The sequence below is a fragment of the Anopheles nili genome, chromosome 2 (genome assembly GCF_943737925.1).
Source record: "Anopheles nili chromosome 2, idAnoNiliSN_F5_01, whole genome shotgun sequence".
Taxonomy (NCBI): Eukaryota; Metazoa; Arthropoda; class Insecta; order Diptera; family Culicidae; genus Anopheles; species Anopheles nili.
Genome location: NC_071291.1, coordinates 30,815,092 through 30,833,885, shown reverse-complemented (window position 1 = coordinate 30,833,885; position 18,794 = coordinate 30,815,092). Strand labels below are relative to the sequence as shown.

The 18,794-nt window shown below is 49.7% G+C and overlaps 2 protein-coding genes across 2 annotated transcripts; both read right to left on the bottom strand.

Moving 5' to 3' along the window:
• Nucleotides 1-2,162: 2,162 nt before the first annotated feature.
• On the bottom strand, nt 2,163-18,780 carry LOC128730842 (elongation factor-like GTPase 1). The gene is made up of 3 exons (XM_053823924.1): nt 16,290-18,780; nt 16,097-16,210; nt 2,163-2,542 (listed from the first exon to the last, which is right to left on the bottom strand). Exons 1-3 carry the CDS (start codon nt 18,778-18,780, stop codon nt 2,169-2,171), a joined length of 2,979 nt encoding a protein of 992 aa, XP_053679899.1. The 3' UTR covers nt 2,163-2,168.
• Nucleotides 12,942-15,688, bottom strand: LOC128720882 (pre-rRNA 2'-O-ribose RNA methyltransferase FTSJ3). The gene is made up of 2 exons (XM_053814581.1): nt 13,335-15,688; nt 12,942-13,233 (listed from the first exon to the last, which is right to left on the bottom strand). Exons 1-2 carry the CDS (start codon nt 15,686-15,688, stop codon nt 12,942-12,944), a joined length of 2,646 nt encoding a protein of 881 aa, XP_053670556.1.
• Nucleotides 18,781-18,794: the final 14 nt, after the last annotated feature.

Sequence of the window (18,794 nt, the reverse complement as noted above, 5' to 3'; positions counted from 1 at the left end):
AAGAATCCGATTGTTTGCGTACGAGCGGATGATCCGCGCACCATAGATCGGGGTTGCATCGTGCGAGAGGTTTTCCCTTTTCCGGTTCAAGCAAACACGACCACGACCGCCCCATACCCGGGTGGTGACGATAATCTACGGCGACACTGGACGTCGGTTAACCAGCGGCCCAACATGGAACCTACACCCAATTACGCAGCTCATTAATTAGCCAAAGCATAGCCCGGGAGACAACTATGCGGCCACGACATTCCGTTAATTGGCATCGCTCCCAGCGGAAAATCAGAAACCCGTACAATGGGTGCGCAGGAAAGCAAAGGGCGCCAGCAACCGCTTGTCATTTTTCCCTTCAACCACCATTTGTGGGGGATTTTTTGCCCACCCTCCCTTGTTATACCTTCGCCCACAGAAGTCACGGCTCGCAGAGGGAAATCAGGTTTCCAAACTTCCGTCCGGCCGAGGTGGACAGTTGCCACTGCGCGTTTCCGTACGCACGACGCGTGATTTGTGCGATTCTTTCGAAGAACGAAAGCGAACCCTTCGCTCCACCGGAAATGGTTCCTTTCCGAGCGCGCGTCTGTGGCGCATCAAGATAAATCCCCGTCCACGTCAACGAAGAAGCCCCTTTTTGAGGGAGAAAACCCGCTCAATGCACCCTGCGACGAAAGCGAAATCTCGAACCTCCATCCTCGAACATGAAAGTGAGCATGGAGCATGGATAGGTCGCCATGGCAACCTCAATTCGCGTGTCGTTTCCATCACCCATCCCACTCGGGAAGGCATGTAAATCCGTGCAGCCGATACGTGAAAGTGAAACCAATCGTGTTAAGCCACGAGGGTAACTAACCTTATCCCTAACCACGTTCCCACGCGCTCCAGGGAGGGAAGGATTCCGTCGCATCGGGTTGCGTGTGGGAATCGGGTGCTCACAGCGCGTCCGTGTGCTGCAATACGTTCGATAGCGTGGTTGCATCTCGTGGCTGCACGTGCATTGTACGCAACCCGCTAATTGGCGTGCTCCAGCGCTTCGTGGAGGTTGTCAGGGCGCTTGTCTCACGGTGACACGCTCCGTGTACTTGTAATTAGCCCCATCTGGTAGGGCCCCCATATCACATCACACGCCAGTGATTTCTAATCCGAGAACGAACCGCAATCGCACCGGAGTCGAAAGCGAATCTTCTTTCTGTGGGCATCGGCTTTCGGCACGGTTTTCCCGGTGGGAGGTGGTCTTAAGGGGGGAGGGTTGTATTTATTATATTTTTCTTCTTCGTTTTTTGGGTCACCGCACAAGGATGCCTTTCCACTTGGGTGACGACGACGTCGAAAGCCGACACCTGAACCTCAGCCCACCGCTGAAGTTGATCTATTTTACACGCTTCACTTTCGCGTTTGGGACAGTCACTCGTCGCTCGATTACCCACAGCAACCCCCAAGCAGCCGCCCGGTGGAGGTTATCACCGAGGGGTTTATTATTGGGCACAGTTTGTGAGTGTGTGGCGTTTTTTTTATTTTATATCATTTCTTTTGCCCGTGTAACACAAAAACGAATCGAGGGCTGGCTCGACGAAGGAAAAACCCTAACTCATAATCACGGCGGCGTTCGACGGTTCCACGTTCTCAATACGACCTCTGTGTGTGTATGAATGGAGAGCGTGCAGCGGAACTGGGACTTGGGCTCTGGGGTCGATTAAATTATCAGTTTGTGAAATTATTTACATTCGGTAGTAATGGAACCGCTCTGTAGCGCTGGCTAATGGAGTGCTACTGAGCTGGCCAAATAAGCGAACGTGCTATTCCGTGCCGCTCTGTGCCTGTTCCCAACGATGTGTGCGAAAATTAGGGAACATCGTACGAGGAGGAATTAATTTTCACCACAAATGCATTATGTTCGACCCAGATCACTTCATTTGGCGCGCGGTGCTTTTAGCCAAACGCTTTTACTAGCTAGCTAGACTTCAAGCTGCTTCATTTCCCACTGTTTTGAAGAGATACCCTCAATGGCCATTTCGGATAGGATTATTCCTACTGCAACTGTGTTCAATAAATCAAAGGAGGCGAAGAAAATTTGGAAAATTTGTCGAATTCAGTATTTATTATTTTATGCTTTGCATTCCTCCAATCCTGCAATCCTTGTCACCTAAAATAGACGGTACGCTGCTGTACACTTGCTACTTGTTCTTGGAAAGTGTGCGCTGTTTCTCCGCAAATTCCACCAACTTCTTCTCCACCGGCAGACCCTTACGCTCACGGATCGCGTCCATGTAAACCCGGGCCACATTCGTGAAGTCAGCCTTCTCGCCATACTGCAGGTATTCCTCCTCCGTTGACGGCACCCAATGTGGATCGATGTCGACCTTCTCCCAGTGGCTGAACACGAGCTGTGGCATTGCCAAGCCGGACGTTTGCTTGCGGATTTCAGTTGCGAAGTTAAACGACTCGATCACTGGAATCACAGCGGTCACGTCGAACTGGCCGCTGCCCTCGATCAAGTCAGCTGACTGGATGCGCCCGTGCCGACGTCCGATCACGGCGTACAGCTTTCCTACGGGGTGAAATCGAGTCGTGTATTAGCTGTGGCGAATGAAAAAAATGAAACAAAAAATCGAAAGAATGGAAAACCTACCAGCGAACGATCTAGCGAAACCGACTCCCGCGAACGCTAATCACAATCTAGTGAAGACGAGCCTCTTTTTCGTTAACGGTTCCATAGCTCGGGGGCCCAAAATAGCGCAATATGAAAAATCATCCCAGAAACGCACCCCCCCTAGGGGATTGCCTTCACGTTTTCCAACCCCAAAACCACCCCTTTTAGACCATGAGGCATTAAACACAATCCCAACTTCTTTCTTTCTCTCTTACAGACGGGACTGGCACCGACCAAGTACCACTACTACCCGCACAATCAGCACATCTACTTCCTGCCCGAGTGCGCCATCCAGCAGGTAAGATCGCGTTAACGCTCTGCCGGTTCGGCATCTGCATCCGCGGCACACCGTTAGAAGCCACCGTACACCTAATCAATATTCAAATTCTTTCACTCTCGTGCCAGGTCTGCAATGCCGTCTACGTGCGCCTGAACTACACCCAGCCTCTGTGTGCCTGTCCGCCTCGGTAAGTCCGCACTAGATCAACCTGCCCAGCGATCTGGCCGTCGCAAACGCCATCTGGCGCGAAATAGAACCTCGTTCTAGCTGGAGGATCGTTGGAGGATCTTCTAATTCTTGGAAAACATCCAGGGCTCATTAGCATTCCCAGCTACCGGAGGGCCAATGGCCTGCAACACCGGGTTCCGTCATCAACTACCGTGACTTGTTAAAACTTTCCGGGGGCGGATGCTTTCGTCACTGATCGACTGATCAGTGAGTTGGCTGGCCACCGGAGTTCCGGACCGGGAAATTTCACGTCCAGCAACCGGGCCCACGCAAGGTCTCGGAGGGCGTCTTGAGGCGATGATTAATTTCCGATTACCAACGATCGCAGTGTCGGTGTCATTGACGGGCGGGTGATCTGAAATTCACACGCCAATAAGTCCCACCCGCGGTCCGGAACTGCGCCGATTCGTTCTTCTGAATGTGAGCCAAAAAAAAACAGGTACACCTCCGGCTGCTTTGTACAAATCGAGCGGATCCTTTGTGCCAGGGGAACCAACGTTGGTAATTGGTTTTCACTTTCCGCCATGACCACTGCAGACTTTTCTGTTTTGCCGTTGGCCAGCGCTTCTAAGGGAACGCATCGGAGCCCTTCCAGAGTGATCACTTCCAGCCAGCAGGGCCAGCGATCAGAAGACGCCTCGGTCACGGTGGCTGCTGGTCGGATGGCGAAGCGAAGCAATTACCCTCATCAATCATGCTTCGAGGGTTTTCCAGTACCTTATTTTTTTTCCACCACGTGCTTCGTCTGCTCGATGCACCGATCGCGGTGTGGTCCCTTCGGTTGAGGTATCTTTGCCCTTCGTTTGCTTTCCTCCACGGACACTAGCGCCCGATCAGCCGTTCAAGGCCCGAGCGCACTCTCGAAACCCGTTGCAGCGCGTCTCATTATGCTTTGGCAAGCTAAACAAGCTGCTAAACATGATGTATGACAGGCGCACGGCAAACGGCGTTCCTTCGGAGCAACGCAAAAAGCCCTTCGATGGGTGGTGCAGCAACACGAATGGGCGAGCAAAAAAAAAGTAAAACAACACCAACTCCCTCCCGCCGCGTGGTACTGTTAGAGTTTATTGAATTTCAACCCGATCGTGTCTGGCGTCGCACACCTGAGCCTCTGAGCGAGTGGGGGGCTTAACCCATAAATCTTACACGGCAATCGAATCAGTGTCGGACAGGTTTACAACCCGTGGGTCCACAAACTTCAATGAACTCAAAGTACGCACCAGACCGTAATGCTACACCGGTAGGAAGTGTTGGAGTTTTTTTTTGTTATTGTATCGAATCTACCGAACAACGGACGTTGCAGTGGACCACCAATTTTCCATCGACAGCTGGCCGAGTATCGGGTGTCCTGGAGGGATGCCTGGAATCCCTGCCTGGAATATGCTGCCCTTCGATGGGCAACAATTTTCTAACCTTATGCATAAATTCGATCGCGATCATGCTGCGATCATGCGCTGGTTGCGTTGACCACAACCGGCAGGGAGACAGGAGAAAAGCCTCTCCGTCTATTGTAATGTTTGCAATGTTTATTAGCATTATATGGCCGTGTAGTGCCTCCCGACTTGGTCCTCCCCGTTGCATCCTCAGTTCGCGATGGAGCGGTCACGTATTTAATTAAATCACCAGGAAACATGGCCAACCGGCAATGGAAGCCAGCGGGAAAATTCCCCAAGGTTCGGTGGCCACCCAGCAGTTCCCGCATGCACACGTTTTGTCGATCCAACCGACTTGGCTTAAATATTTCGGTCATCCGTGAAGCATTCTCCGATCGCCTTGGTGGGTTTTGTGCCATTTGCTGGCAATGGTCTAATGAAAGAAACCCCCTGCCAGGCTCGCTTATGCTGAGCACCTTGGGACGATCTCTAGATCGGTGTCGGTTCGAAATCGTGAAGCGAAAAATTGTTCCTTCCAGCCACGGACCCTGCCTGAGGCTCGGTACTGTTTATGTAATATGCAATATGTTTGCTTCTATCCCCGCTGGGAGCGACAAAGAACATACCCGCTTGGATAAGAACACGATCGAGGAGACAGGCGCCATTCCCCCACAGGCTTTTCCAGATAATGAAAATTGTTCGGAGCGCTGAACACGGGTAGCCTCGTTTCAAACTGAGCTCCCTGGCATCCCTGGCTGTTCTCCCAGCGATTCTCCCAGCAAAGACGAAGGCTCCACAAGCCGTTCAAGCCCGAGGTCGACCCTGGGGATTAGTACGGGTGTTCATGTCGTGTCCGGCAGGAGTGTTTTCGGGCACCATGCGCCGTCGATTGTGCAAATGTATGCTCGCTTATTAGCATATCCGTTGCACGCGTGTAAACGATACGAAGGGCTACATCTGGCCGGGAAAAGCGCCAACTTTCGTCGAGGAAACTCTACACGATCGTAAGGTGGCACGGTCATAGCTTCGATTGGGCACTTCTGGTTGGTGTTTGGTGATCTATATCACCCATGGCGCCTACAACATAGAGCTAGCCAATTAAATTCCAGCACCAGCAATCTCACCAGAGGGCGATGACTCAATTTCAGGGCGCCATGGTTTCACTCATTTTTCTTCTCTTTTCACCGGTTCACTCCCGCACCATATCGCGATCGATCGAGCGATCGTGCATAATCGAATGGGGGAATGGAATTTTGGATCAAATTCATTAAAATAAAACACGCGCAACATTAATCGCCGATCAGCCGGCCCCAAACAAACACCCGTCGACCGGAACAACAGGGCCACCGGCCGGGCCCGTAACTGTACTCGTAAAAGGGCCTGTAAGTCTAACCTCCCATCGACGAACTTTCGCCAGGGTGAAGTGCGCCAGGAAAATCAATTGCACTGCAGGGCCGCCTATTGGGTATGCCGGGCGAACAAAAGCGGACTTGCACGGCCGATTAATCATCACGGGCGCACATCATCATCATCATCATCATAAAGGTTCGATTTTACCTCGGGAAGGACCACCCCTTGTGTGTTGGGGTGAGAAGGGTGCCACATCATTCACACATTTACGTGCCATTACGGCCGCTTGGTTCGATTGCGTCGCTCTCGCCGAAATGGGTGGAAAATGCAGCAGACCACCCTCGACCGACTGATTCAACTGCTGGCGCGTACTCGAGGACAATTATCAGCCCTTAGAGGGCCGAGCCGAGACTGTTTGCTTTCCCGGCTGCAGGCCGGAAGAGTGAGCCAATGTTGGGTTAAAATAATCACTAGAAATAAATCCCTTCAGATGCGCAATTTCCCATCGAATCAAAGGTACTTTCTCCACTCGACATGATCCCTTAGCACTCAGATTCCCGCAGGGTGCCTGGAGATGATAGATCGTCGAGTAATAATTGCGCGCCCTCTACGGGAGACGAGTCTGTCCGCCCTTCAAGGATGGTAAAATAATAAAAAGGGAACTCATTAGGAATCGCACGCGAATGGGAAGCGAATTGCAGTGGGATGGAAAATGCGCAGTGAATTTGTTTTATTCCCGCATTATTCCCGCACCATATCACCAAATGGTGGAATATAACCGCGCGGAATATCAACTACGCACAACCACACAACGCGTGTGCCCTTTTCGTGGTTTTTCTTTCGCACCGAGCACCATTCAGCAACGCGTTATCGATTCCACCCCATCGAAACCTACCGATACTTATCGGAGATTTCTTTTTTTTTCTTCGCCTTTTTCATTTGGTGATGGTGCATTTAACGGAAAGATCTATTCAATAAGTGCCCCTTCTTGCACCGCATGCCCCTGGTACCGGCACCACCCGCAGGGGGTGAAAAATGGTACTTCAAACTTTCCCCTGCCCCAAACGCCGGCCACATTGTTTCCCTTAATTCGCTTTATATTCATGGCGGACCCGCGCGTACCCGGACACCCAACAACAATCGCTCATCGATCGCTCATCTCGGTGGAAAATCGTAATCGAATCGAATTGCGCTCGATCACTCGCGCGCAGGGTAGTAGTGCCCATTAGAGTGTGCCATCGACCGACCGGCCCAGCAGTTTTGTATGCAAAAATTTCTCCCTAAAACCACTGGGGCCGGTACCGACTCGAACAAGCTGGCCTCCACGCCACGGGCGGCTCTGGGAAAATGGGTTTCGAAGACGCCCCAGCACGGTGCACCGGTGGAAAATTGCCTTCGATCGCATCGATTCGCGTCCCACCAACCGGGTTACTGGGCCTGCAGCTCTTTCACTGTCTCTCTCTCTCTCTCTCTCTCTCTCTCTCTCTCGCTTGCTCTTTTCTCCATGGCTATGCACGCATGCTAAGGGGAGAATTTTCCACCGCAGCGCACCTGTGCCGTGGAGCGAGTGATGGAATTCCTTCATTTCGGTGGGTGCCACCCACCGGCACAGCCCACAAGCCGACGGCCCGGAAGTATGTTTGATAGGCCGAATCCGATTCCGGTGACCTGGAATCCGGTACACGCCTCAGACGTATCATTTTTCCGAACATTCCACCGAAACCCACCTGCTAATGAAGTCGAAAACACACGGTTCCCTAGGGGTGCAAGGGAGGGGGGAGGGGGCGGCGCAGGGGGTTGGACGCGTGAAAACTGCGGCCCCACGAAGAAAGCGGTCGATTAATATTGATTGATAATTGGATCAAATGTTATCCGATCGAACGATAGAACCGCTGCGTAAGGCGTTAGACGGATTGGGAGGCTCGAGCGATCGAGAAACAAACATAATACTTTCATTTCCATTGTGCAACGGAGCTTTGGGGTGTGCCTGTAAGTAGCTCTCACTTGCGGCGAAAAGCATAACAAACACTTCTTAAATACATCCGTTACAATCAAGCTGCCGTTTTTTTAGGAAGCTAGCGCCGTGCGTCTAGCACCTTAGCTCGTACAGCAACATAATGGTTGCAAGAGAACGTAATAAGCCATTAGGCGCCATGGAACTTACAAAGAAGCCCATTATAATCACACGTACTCTAGCGTCATTTAGCGCATGCAGCAGTGTAACAGAGAACTTCACCCATGATACTGAAGCACATCCGGGTACCCAAGGAAAACAAATAGATCGATCACCACTTACAGGTCGTAGCACGTAGCATAAAAACACAAATGTTGTTATTAACATTTCCACTGGACGGTCACAAAAAGTAGATGTATTTCAAATATGTTACACCAAAGCCACGCAAGGCAACGATCAAAACACCAACACCCTGGCCACAATCCATCCGGCGAAAATCGCAATCCAAACTCGATGGCTTGAGATCGCTTCGGCTGCTCCCCTGCCAGGTTTATAGTCCCGGGTCACGACGACAACCGTAGGCTGTACAGGAGCGCCCATAACTGGAGGTCCTCGAGGTGGATGGATAACCAAAGGTGGCCCGTGTGGGTTATAATCGGCAATCCGTGGAACGCTGACACGTGTCGGTACACCCATCTCGTTCGAAGTGCTCGTAAGACACTTACTAGCCGCTTTCCAGCCTTCGCAAATCTTGGTAGTGGCGTATGTGCAACCCATCTGATAATGCCACAACACACCCACGGTGTAGTTCACCTGAAAGCACTGGAATTGCGCAACGGCACCTGGCAAGCTGACGTTACGCAGCGTCGGATTGGCTGACGCCAGGAACAGATGGGTTGTGTTGACGAGAGCGGGTGTGCATGGGGCCGAGGAGCTGCGCAGACAGGCCTCGTAGTCCCCAGTCGAATGGCATATCCTGCAGTTTAGCGCGAGTCCTGCAAATCGAGCGTGTGATGGAAGCATAATGTCAGCTCGGAAAAACTACGCCAAACTCAGAAAAACTAACCATTTCCAACGAGACAACACACGGTAACAAACAGCGACGTCGCAAGAAGTGTGTGTAAAGTAAGGGTTGACACTGGACCTCGAAATACATGCGGTTTTGAAGACATTTTGGGGAAAACTGACTCGTTTTGGTTTTGCGTCGCTGCGTTGAGAGACAGCCAAATGGGAAAGAATGAAACTAACACTGGCATATTGCACTTTGTTTGCACAGCAGCTCGTTCGGTACACGTAGCAAGAAGCTACATGAATCATCCTCGAAAATGGGTTTTTAGGGGGGTGAAAAAACGTCCACATGACAGGGTAAAAATGTGTACTGTACAAATTGAACCAGCGAACGACATCCATCAATCCCATGTGTTATCAGTCCCTTTGAACTATCGTTCAGGTCTTACAGCTTCCTGGTACACCTTTACACAACTCCCCATTCCAATGTTGATTCATCGTGTGAAAAACAATTTCAAACCGAACCGCCAACGTTGACACCAAGCGGCTAAAGGAAATGGCTTCAACGTAAGAGGTTTTTTCCTCCCCAACGAACATGATCTTCTCAAGACCGACACTCATTAACGGCACTTACACCGAGCATGGGCGTTTGTCCAAGCCTTATCTAGTTTTCCATCTACCGCGGAATTGACGTTAATTATTCCTCACTCACGAGATGCTTCTTCTCTCTCTCTCTCTCTCTCTCTATCTTCCCGCAGATACCGCGATCCGTGCTCTGCCAGCCTGAACGAGGACGACAACCACACGATCAAGCTCGTCGGTAACCAGCAAAAGCGAGCGATCACGTTGGCCAAGACGTGCGAAAATACGAACGAGCTGCGGGACTGCCGCGCACCAAAGGACTGGTCCATTCTCGCTCTGCAAAACACGCGAACCGGCAAATCGCACTATCTGGTCATCTGCAAGTGCCCACCGCACTATCGACTCGGTAAGTCGAACCAGATTGCCATGAATCGCCCTCAGAGCTAACGTCCTTTTGGTACCTTTTTCTCGCCCCATCCAAAACGCATCTTTAGAGGGACCACTGGCTCATGATCAGCCAACGTATGCCGGCCTTCCAGGCATCAACGTGTACGGTATGCTGTGCGTTCCTCCGGAAACCTCCAGCTACTACGCCTCGAAGCCGGCCAAAACGCCTGCCAACGTGTACAATAAGTGGAAGGTCCCATCCCGGCAGCCGGTTTCGTCGTACCGTGCGAATTCAGCCGCCTCCATCACTGCGGCTGTTGACACGGAAACTGAACCCATCTCGCGATCGTACCAGAGCTCAACCGATGCCACTGCGGCCGGAAGCGCTAACTAGATCCGGCGGATCCAGCACGCAGAGGATCCTTGATCCGACGATCGCACTCCGGGCAGCCGCTCATGATTTATTATTCATCCCCATCTCATCCGCAACCCCGATCCAATCGGGCCTTTTTTTGCGATTTAACGCAAACACCCTCTCTCCCATCGATCCCTTATTTATTTGCCCGTAGGTAATACGACACTCCGGAACGCCGTGTCCGATAATGTCGGTAATGTTCTCGACTAGCGTTTTAATCGACTCATCGCCTGCGAGGACACCCTCCACGCTCATCCATGTATCCCGTTACACTTTTACATTATACTGCTGGAATCGGAGGGGTGGGAACCACCGAAAACGGTTCCGCGATCGCGATCGTACACGAACGTGCGTGAACGGACGCCATCTTGGAATCGTTTTGTTCGTTTTCTGCCGATCCGATTATCGTACATCGTAAGGCAAAGCTAGGACACCGACAGTTGCGGGAGCAGAAAGAGATCACTAGAACTCGAGTCAACCCAGCCGAGAGAGCGGAAGGACATTTAAGGACATTTATCGTCATTTAACAAAAGCACACCATCCGGTCCCTCCAACGTATGGACGACACGCTGCCGCCACATTAACGCCGCCATCTTTTTCTTTTCATCGCTCCTGAGCCCTAATACAGAACATGCCACCCATGATGCGCAGTTTAGTTAAAACAACTGAAGCAACGGCAATTAGCAACCGTACTAACACTGTGTCTTGCGAAGGCCTTGCTTGCTGGGATTGGACAAAAGATGGCCACCACCAGCGATGGAAAGAACGAGATCCGGTATCAAGGCGGTAGAAAAAGGTCCCGTCGGGATACGCTCGGATTCGGTGATCGGCCAACGATTAGCCGTTAATCTTGCTTATTTATTGTAACCTTTCTATTTATTACGAGATCTATATACATATTTTTAATACGATTTAAAAGCATACCAACGGATCCTGCAAGTGTGGGATGAGACATTATGCGATCGAACCTAGCAAACGATTCACTCGAGCTCTATTTGAACGCTCGCCGGACAGTGGATATACTTTTTTTTAAACGCGACAGCCTTAGTTTTACCGCCTAAAGTACTTTGACCGATCCGTGCACCAGCACACAAGACGCTTAGGATGGTAGTATACTTTTTTTGTAAATAGTTTTCAAACGATTTTGCCCAACGGAGGCCAAAATCAAGCCCGACAGCCCTGGGAAAGTCGGTGGAGCTATATGTGCGGTTATGCGGTAGTTAAAGTAAAACTAAAGTATAATCCAGCGAGGAACGGGAGCTCAATAATCAATGTAGAGTAAATTGGACGAGTCCTGCGAGGGGGACATTTTACTGACATTTTCTACCACTATGATTACGTGAGGAGACACGAGAAACGAGACAAATCATTGACCTAGCGGAAGAATCCCACGCAACTATTTAATTCCAGCGCTAGAACAGTAAGAGTACGTACGTAGCTTTAGTAACAATATTATTAATAAAACAAAATCGATACATTTAAAAGCTCTACGGATACTTCTTTTATGCATATCACGTGGTTTTCGTTCAACTGAACATTTGAGACAGTAGCGTATGTCGACCCTCCTTTAATTTGCAACAAACAGAACTTATTGTTCTCTTTCTCGTATAGCCAAACAAGAAGATAACAATCGATTTCATTCATATTATATGTAAAGGAACAAGTACAATCATATTCTGTGACACGTAGAATACTTTCCACACCGAAGAGAAGCCAGTTTTCAGCAGAAACGCTCGAGTTTGGACGAACTTTCAGTAATGGAATTTAAATTAAATTTTTGGTTCGTCATTTTGCTACCATTAGCGTGCATTACGATAAACTATGGAGGTAAGCATGAGAGAGAAAAAAATGCAAAATCAACCTCAATCGCGCTAAAAATTTTGCACTCTAGTACACAGCTTGAGCTGCAATTTCTGCCACTCGGATAGCAGCTACATCAACTGCGATTCAAGCACCGGCCCAGTAGAATGTAACGACCCTCTCGTAAACGTGACGCACCTCCTGCTCGCCATGCACAATCCGTCTCTCGAGAAAGTTGCTCCAGCGGCCGGCCAATATCAGTGTTTTCAGGTGAACTACACAGTGAACGGAATTTGGAACTATCAGATGGGTTGCACTTTCGCCACCACCAACATCTGTAAAGGATGGCGTGAACGCACTCAGTGCAGAGTAACGGGTGGCACAGAGAAGATACCTACGGTTGGACGCGGATCTCCGTCGCAACCTTTGGGCACCTCGTCAACTTCCATGCCACTTGCACAATTTTCGCAATCAAACAAAGCCGGAAATAGTCCTGGGAGCACGACCCCTGGTGCGGAGAAATCCACTTCATCCTTTCCCATTACAAGCACCAATACTACGAATGGCCACGGAACGAATAATACCAGCAAATCATCTCAGTCCAAAAACATGGGCTCAAGCATTTCGTCACTTCAACTAGAGACGCTCTTAATATGCTGGGTCATTTTGCCAATTTTAAGATGTTCCTAGATTTGCGTGTATAACTTACAAAATCATAACATAATCACAATAAATTCAACTGAATTTGACGAATCCATTAGTCTTCCTTATTGACCGGAGATACAGTTTTAACTTGGAACCAGTAAAGTGGAGACGCCAGGATGTCGTAGAAAGTTGATCAACCCGATATATAACTTTAAATGTATTTGTTTATTTATATTCATTGCTTCAAATCGAAGCATTTTTTGCTCGTATTTTCTTTACTTCTTTCGACCACCAGCTTTGCCACCGACTTTAACACCGCCTTTTCCACCGCCTTTTCCACCACCTTTGCCACCGCCTGTCTTCACTTTGCCCTTGCCTTTGCCGTGCTTTTGGGCGCGTTTTTCCTTTGCCATTTCCGCTCGCCGGTCCTTCTTCATACGTGGATCGACTACCTTGAACCGTCCTTCCACACCCTTTGGACGACGAACCTTCTTACCGCTAACTCCCGTCTTCTTGGCCACGACGTACGTCACGTCCTTCTTCTTGGCATCCGCCTTCTTATAGAGTCTAAAAGAGAGTAAACACAACAAGGGTTTAGTAAAAAAGCGAAGGAGGAAGGAAAGGCGTTACAATCACCCATCTTTGTTGCATTACACCTCGATACTTACTTCTTCAACAGCCGAATCTTTTCCTGGCTCGTATTATCCACGTTCTCCATGATCGTTTCGGCCTTTTTCTTGATTTTTTCCAGGCGCTTGGTCGCGTGGCGCTTTTTACGCGCCTTTGCCTCCATCACCTTCTTGATCGTACGCACGTTGAATTCTTCCTTGGACTTACGGTAACTGTCGACCACGTCCTCCGGTACCGGAAGATCGCGTTTCATCGCCTTGCGTTCGTCGGCCTCGAACCAATCCGGTAGGTTGGAATCGTTGAACATGTACCGATTGTACGCCATGTCCATGATGTCACGCCGCATCTTCTTTCCCATCACGAGCATCTGTCCAAGCGCCAACTCCTTCTCGTTCAGCTTTATTTTTTTCGGTTTGCGCACCTTCTCAGAAGAAACGATCTCGAATCCACCGTTCTTATCGGATACTTTCTCCACTGTGTTGTGAACTAGCGTTCCTACCTTTGCTTTTAGCTTTTCATCCTCCTCGTCCGACGAGCTGCTCTCATCACTCGACGGTTCTTCATTGTCTAGATCATGACGTGCCCGCCGGCGTGCTTTCTTACCCAGCGATTCCTTCTCGCCATCCTTTTCATCTTTATCGGCTCCGATCACTTTCACACCAGCCTTCTTGTACGCATCGATCAGCTGGTCCATGTCGTAGTCCACCTCCTCGTCATTTGCAGCGAGGTTGTGCTTTTGGAAAGCTTCCTGTTCGTACCACAGCTGAGCCTTTTGCAACCTTTTGTCGGTTTTATTGCGATAGTCCAGATCGGTGATTAACGGATTACGGTTCTCATCATCCGACAGATCAGGCTGGTCCAGATCCTCATCGAAGCTTAACTCCTCCTCATCAGAGTCGAACGCTAGACCCTTCTCATCAAAGTTCGAATCTACATCCGACCCACTGTCCGATCCTGCCGCGAGCAATTTTTCGTCCTCATACAGATCCCCTTTCGTTTCACGATCGTACCGTACGTATTTGACATCTTCTTCTTCGTCGTCTTCCGATGATTCTTCGGCAACGATGTCCGGCGGCTGGTCCAGTATGTTTTCCAAGTGCTGCTTGGTGGCAACGTCCTTCAATGCAAATATCATATCATCGCCCTCTTCCGTCGGTCCCGCATCACCCTTGATGACCATCTTCAGGCTGAGCTTTTCATTCAACTTCGTACGTTCTTTATTAGTCTTCTTGCGCTTTCGTTTCGAGTTACGGTCCTCCTCGTTACGCAGAGCGGCGATTTCTTTCTCTAGCTGTTTCAACTCTACAATATCCTCTGCCACGTCTTCCTCCTCTTCCGAGTCCTCATCTCCCTCAACGCGTTTCTTTTTCTTATCGCTTGACTTTTCCATTACCTCTTCAGATGGCTTTCTAAATTCGCTGCTTAGCAACTTGTGCCACCGAAGCAGCTCCTTGATATCCTTTCGGCCAAGGATCTTGATGTCCTTACAGCATTCTTTCAGCTCCGTTGTCGTACGCGGATGCTTCGCAATGGCTTCGTCGGCAGGCGTGAACGTAATTTCCGTTGCACGCGTCAGTAGCGCGAGAGGCTTCTCGTGTTGCATATACTCCATAGCAGTTACGATCTGTCGAACGTCTGTGCTCTCATAGCCCTCAACCTTCGGTTTCTTCACCGTTTTGCGCTCCAATTGCTTGAGAATGTTGTTCGAAGAAATATCCGTCGGTTGGACATCGAGCTCCTCGAACACATACTTTGAATCGAGAAAGCGAGGATCGACTTTATCCGGCGCCTTGTAGTACTGGCAGACGACGAATATTTCGGCGGATTCCTTACGCGACGCCGACGGCTTAGTGGCGTGCACCTTGCGGAACAACTGCTTCAGCACCCAAATCAGTGCGTTGTAATCCTTCGAACGGAATACCTTCGTGATGAACCACCCACCAGGGCGTAGAAATTGTGTGGCCAATTTGACGGCACTGAGCGTCAGACAGACCTGCTGATAAGCATCGTGCAACCAGTTTTTACCCACGTTCGGCGCACCGTCGTTCAACACCAAGTCGGCTTTCCACGTTTTCAGCTCTTTTGCCAGATCTAACTTAGTTTTGTCGCTAGTAATGTCGCCGATAAGACTTATACAGCCAGGCACGCTTTTTATCGGGTACAGATCCACACCAATCACGATGCTCGAAACGGGCATGTTCTGTCTGGCCACCTGCATCCATCCGCCGGGAGCGGCACATAAATCGATGCATACTTGCGATTGTTGCAGGAAGCCAAAGCGGCGATTAAGCTGGATGAGCTTAAAAGCGGCACGCGATCGGTAGCCCGATTCTTTAGCGAGCTTGTAGAACTTATCTCGCCGATCCTTTCCTACTTTTCCTTTTTTACCCATGCTTGCGACTGCTCACGTTTATTATCTGCCTTCTAAACAACAATATTATCATGCACGACACTAAGAAACGTTAGTTTTGTATACTTGATCACGCTTTTAATTTGTTAACCGGCCAAAGAAGCGCATCGGCTGCCGTCGTTTTCATCGACAACAAACCATGTGCTCGTTTTGACAACGTTGACAGCAATTTAACCGTAAACAAGAAAAACAACCCCCTAAGTGACAGCTCTCTATTCCTCCCGGGGGGTAGGCAACAGAACCCATATGAAGAACACAGTGTTGCCAAAACAATATTTGAAATATTGCACATTACAATATATGAATATCAATCACGCATTTAACATATGTAAATTACATAAAATATATGCAATTCCCAGGTAGTCATCAAACATTTTAAATAGTACTTACCGAGAACATCGGAATTGACGGTTATGCTGCAGCTATACATCGGATGAACCAAACGTTGAGGTTGATTCAAAAATGCTTTCTTACATCCTTCTTTCACGGCGGACATTATTTGTCCTGAAAAAAGATTTAGCATTATGCATCGTCCTAAAGCGAAGCAATCTTTTCGAGCTACAATGCAACGAAATATACGTACCAGAGAGTGGTCCATGTGAGGCAACAGATGCTAGGTCTACACCAATCGTTGTATCAAGTTCCCAACGTTCCACCATAAAACAAACACCCTGCATCGGTTCATCACAAAGTGGACCGGCCAGAGAGGCCATTTGAAATCCGTTCAGAAAAGATGACTCATACTGTGCTCGCGGATCGTTCGATGCTCCCTGACCAGATCCAAGTTCATGCCACACGGATGTGTGCTTGAAATCAGTACAATTGACTAACAAGTTAGTGCCGCACTTCTTCGGACCAAATGACCATATGCGTTCGAAAGATATTGTATCCGGCAGTAATTTCCTTAGGTTGTTTTGTAATTCCGCAATCGATTCTTGCAGTGCTTGTGGCAACGACTGTTTCGCTTCGTGTATGCGAACGTACGCTTTCATCACGGTTTCATTGTCATTTAGAAGATCTACTGCTTCCTGCGAAAGCGGCACAGCCACCAGCTTGATCGTGCACTGCCTATTCGGTGTCTGAAGTGTCACGGATTTGTCCTTCTCGCGATCTTTCGCGATTTCCTCCTCGGCGTTGTCCTCCGAAGTTGACACGAATGGTACAATCGTTTCTTTGAACGGAACAATTGGTTTCGATACATTAAGTTCGATCTTGGCGTACGTTTCCTGCAAGTCCTTGATGCAACGCTCGAGATGCACCTCACCCAACGTGAGCAGAACATGCTCGCCGGTTTCTTGCACTCGTACTTCGACGCAAGCATCAGCTTGATTAAGTAGCTTTAAGCCTCGTACCAGATGAGGCATTTTTGAAATTTCCTTCGGCTCAACTGCCACCCTCAGGATTGGTGTCGCAATCAGAGGTAGATCGACGAAGGGTGGACAGTACCGAGAATTACTAAGCGTCGCCGTCTTCAGGACCACATTTTGCAATCCCCCAATGCCCACAATATTCCCCGACGGCACGGAATCGACCGGTTCGAGCTGCCGACCCATCAGCACGAACAGGCTGTCGATTTCAACCTCTACAAGATGCGGAGTTGATGCTACTTCGGCGTCCAACTGCATTGTACGGGGATCGTACTTAGGCCCAATGACAAACACGCGAGATCCTCTCTTTAGAGTTCCGCTGTAAACCCGTGCGAAAGCAAGAAATATTTCTGATGACCCACCAGACCCATCTACTGACCCTCCATCATCATCGGGGCCACTGATGGAAAGCGATTTCGCTAACCGTTCCAACGTGTCCTTAGCTCCCGCCAAAGCACCATGATCAATCGGGAACATTTTCGATACAAACACGATCAACCGCTCACTGTCGGCGTCACAGCGCATGATGTCCTGCTTGAGGGCTTGTGTTTCGGGGGGATACGATTCGAAATCAACCAACCGAGAGCATAGTAATTTTTCGGCTTTCATATCGGTGATGCCAGCTGGATCAGGAACAGTTTGACAAACTGCCCGTAGTAGTGAACGTTCTATTGGCAACCAGCCGGAAAGAAGATTCTTCACAGGAACACGACCATCCGCATGCCGCAAATCACGAGGACTCTGCACTACGCCACACCGCTCGGAAAATGCTCGCAGTTTTGTTTCGTCTCGCGTTTCAACCAGTCCGTAAATGTTCCACAAGTTGTCCAGTACCAGCTGTACAAAGAGCGGCTTACGACCCTTTTCGGTGGCGCCAGGTTCAATCGCTTTTCGTCGCGGCGAGTAGAAATAGTCACCCCACAGGGCGTTCATCAGCTCGCGGTTGTCCGTTACTCCTTCCAGTTTTCCATGGTAAAATTGTGCAAACGTGGCCAGATCGAAAGCCCATCCATCGAGCGCGGATCCGAACAGAACATTGCCTTGCTGGGGGGAGTAATAGAGAAACGAATCATCTGCCTCTTCGAGGGCGGACGTTTGATCAGCAGTCATGCTAATTTGCTCCCTGGCCAGGACGTCCGTGGCAAAGAGGTTTCCTACAACCGCGTTAACCTGCTCCAGTACCCGTTCCAGGTGACGGTATGCTTCGGTGGGATCCAGACGTTTTTCCAACACCAACCGGTCAATTTTATTCAACAGTAGCACTGTTGAAAGCTGCTCGTTGTACGCTTGCTGGAGACACACGCGCGTCTGGGGACACACACCCTCTACTACATCGACGACTATGATGGCCCCATCACACAACCGGATTGCGGTTGACACTTCACTGCTGAAATCAACGTGACCAGGCGAATCAATCAAGTTTACCAAAAAATCCTCCTCGGATGCGAGCGCTCCTTTTGTATCCTGTCGAAAGTACAATGCAATGCTGCTGCTCTTCATCGTTATCTGACGCTCCTGCTCATCGGGGCGACTATCCATGTATCGCAGCTTGCCTGCCAGTCGCGTAGAAATGATGCCATTGCTTGCAATCAAACTATCGGCCAGTGTCGTCTTTCCGTGGTCCACGTGTGCCAGAATGCAAATGTTACGCACTCTGTTCGCTTCCGTTTGCAGCTGCAGAAGTTTCGATAACTCCACGCGCACCATGATTTTTCTTTCTT

Excerpts from the sequence above, each read along its gene's own strand:
- LOC128720882 (XM_053814581.1), bottom strand. The coding sequence starts at position 15,688 with ATGGGTAAAAAAGGAAAAGTAGGAAAGGATCGGCGAGATAAGTTCTAC. Across the intron at positions 13,234-13,334 it reads AAGATTCGGCTGTTGAAGAA|ACTCTATAAGAAGGCGGATG; the intron begins GTAAGTATCGAG and ends ACTCTCTTTTAG.
- LOC128730842 (XM_053823924.1), bottom strand. The coding sequence starts at position 18,780 with ATGGTGCGCGTGGAGTTATCGAAACTTCTGCAGCTGCAAACGGAAGCG. Across the intron at positions 16,211-16,289 it reads CTCACATGGACCACTCTCTG|GACAAATAATGTCCGCCGTG; the intron begins GTACGTATATTT and ends ATCTTTTTTCAG. Across the intron at positions 2,543-16,096 it reads CGTCAATTCCGATGTTCTCG|GAAAGCTGTACGCCGTGATC; the intron begins GTAAGTACTATT and ends TTCACCCCGTAG.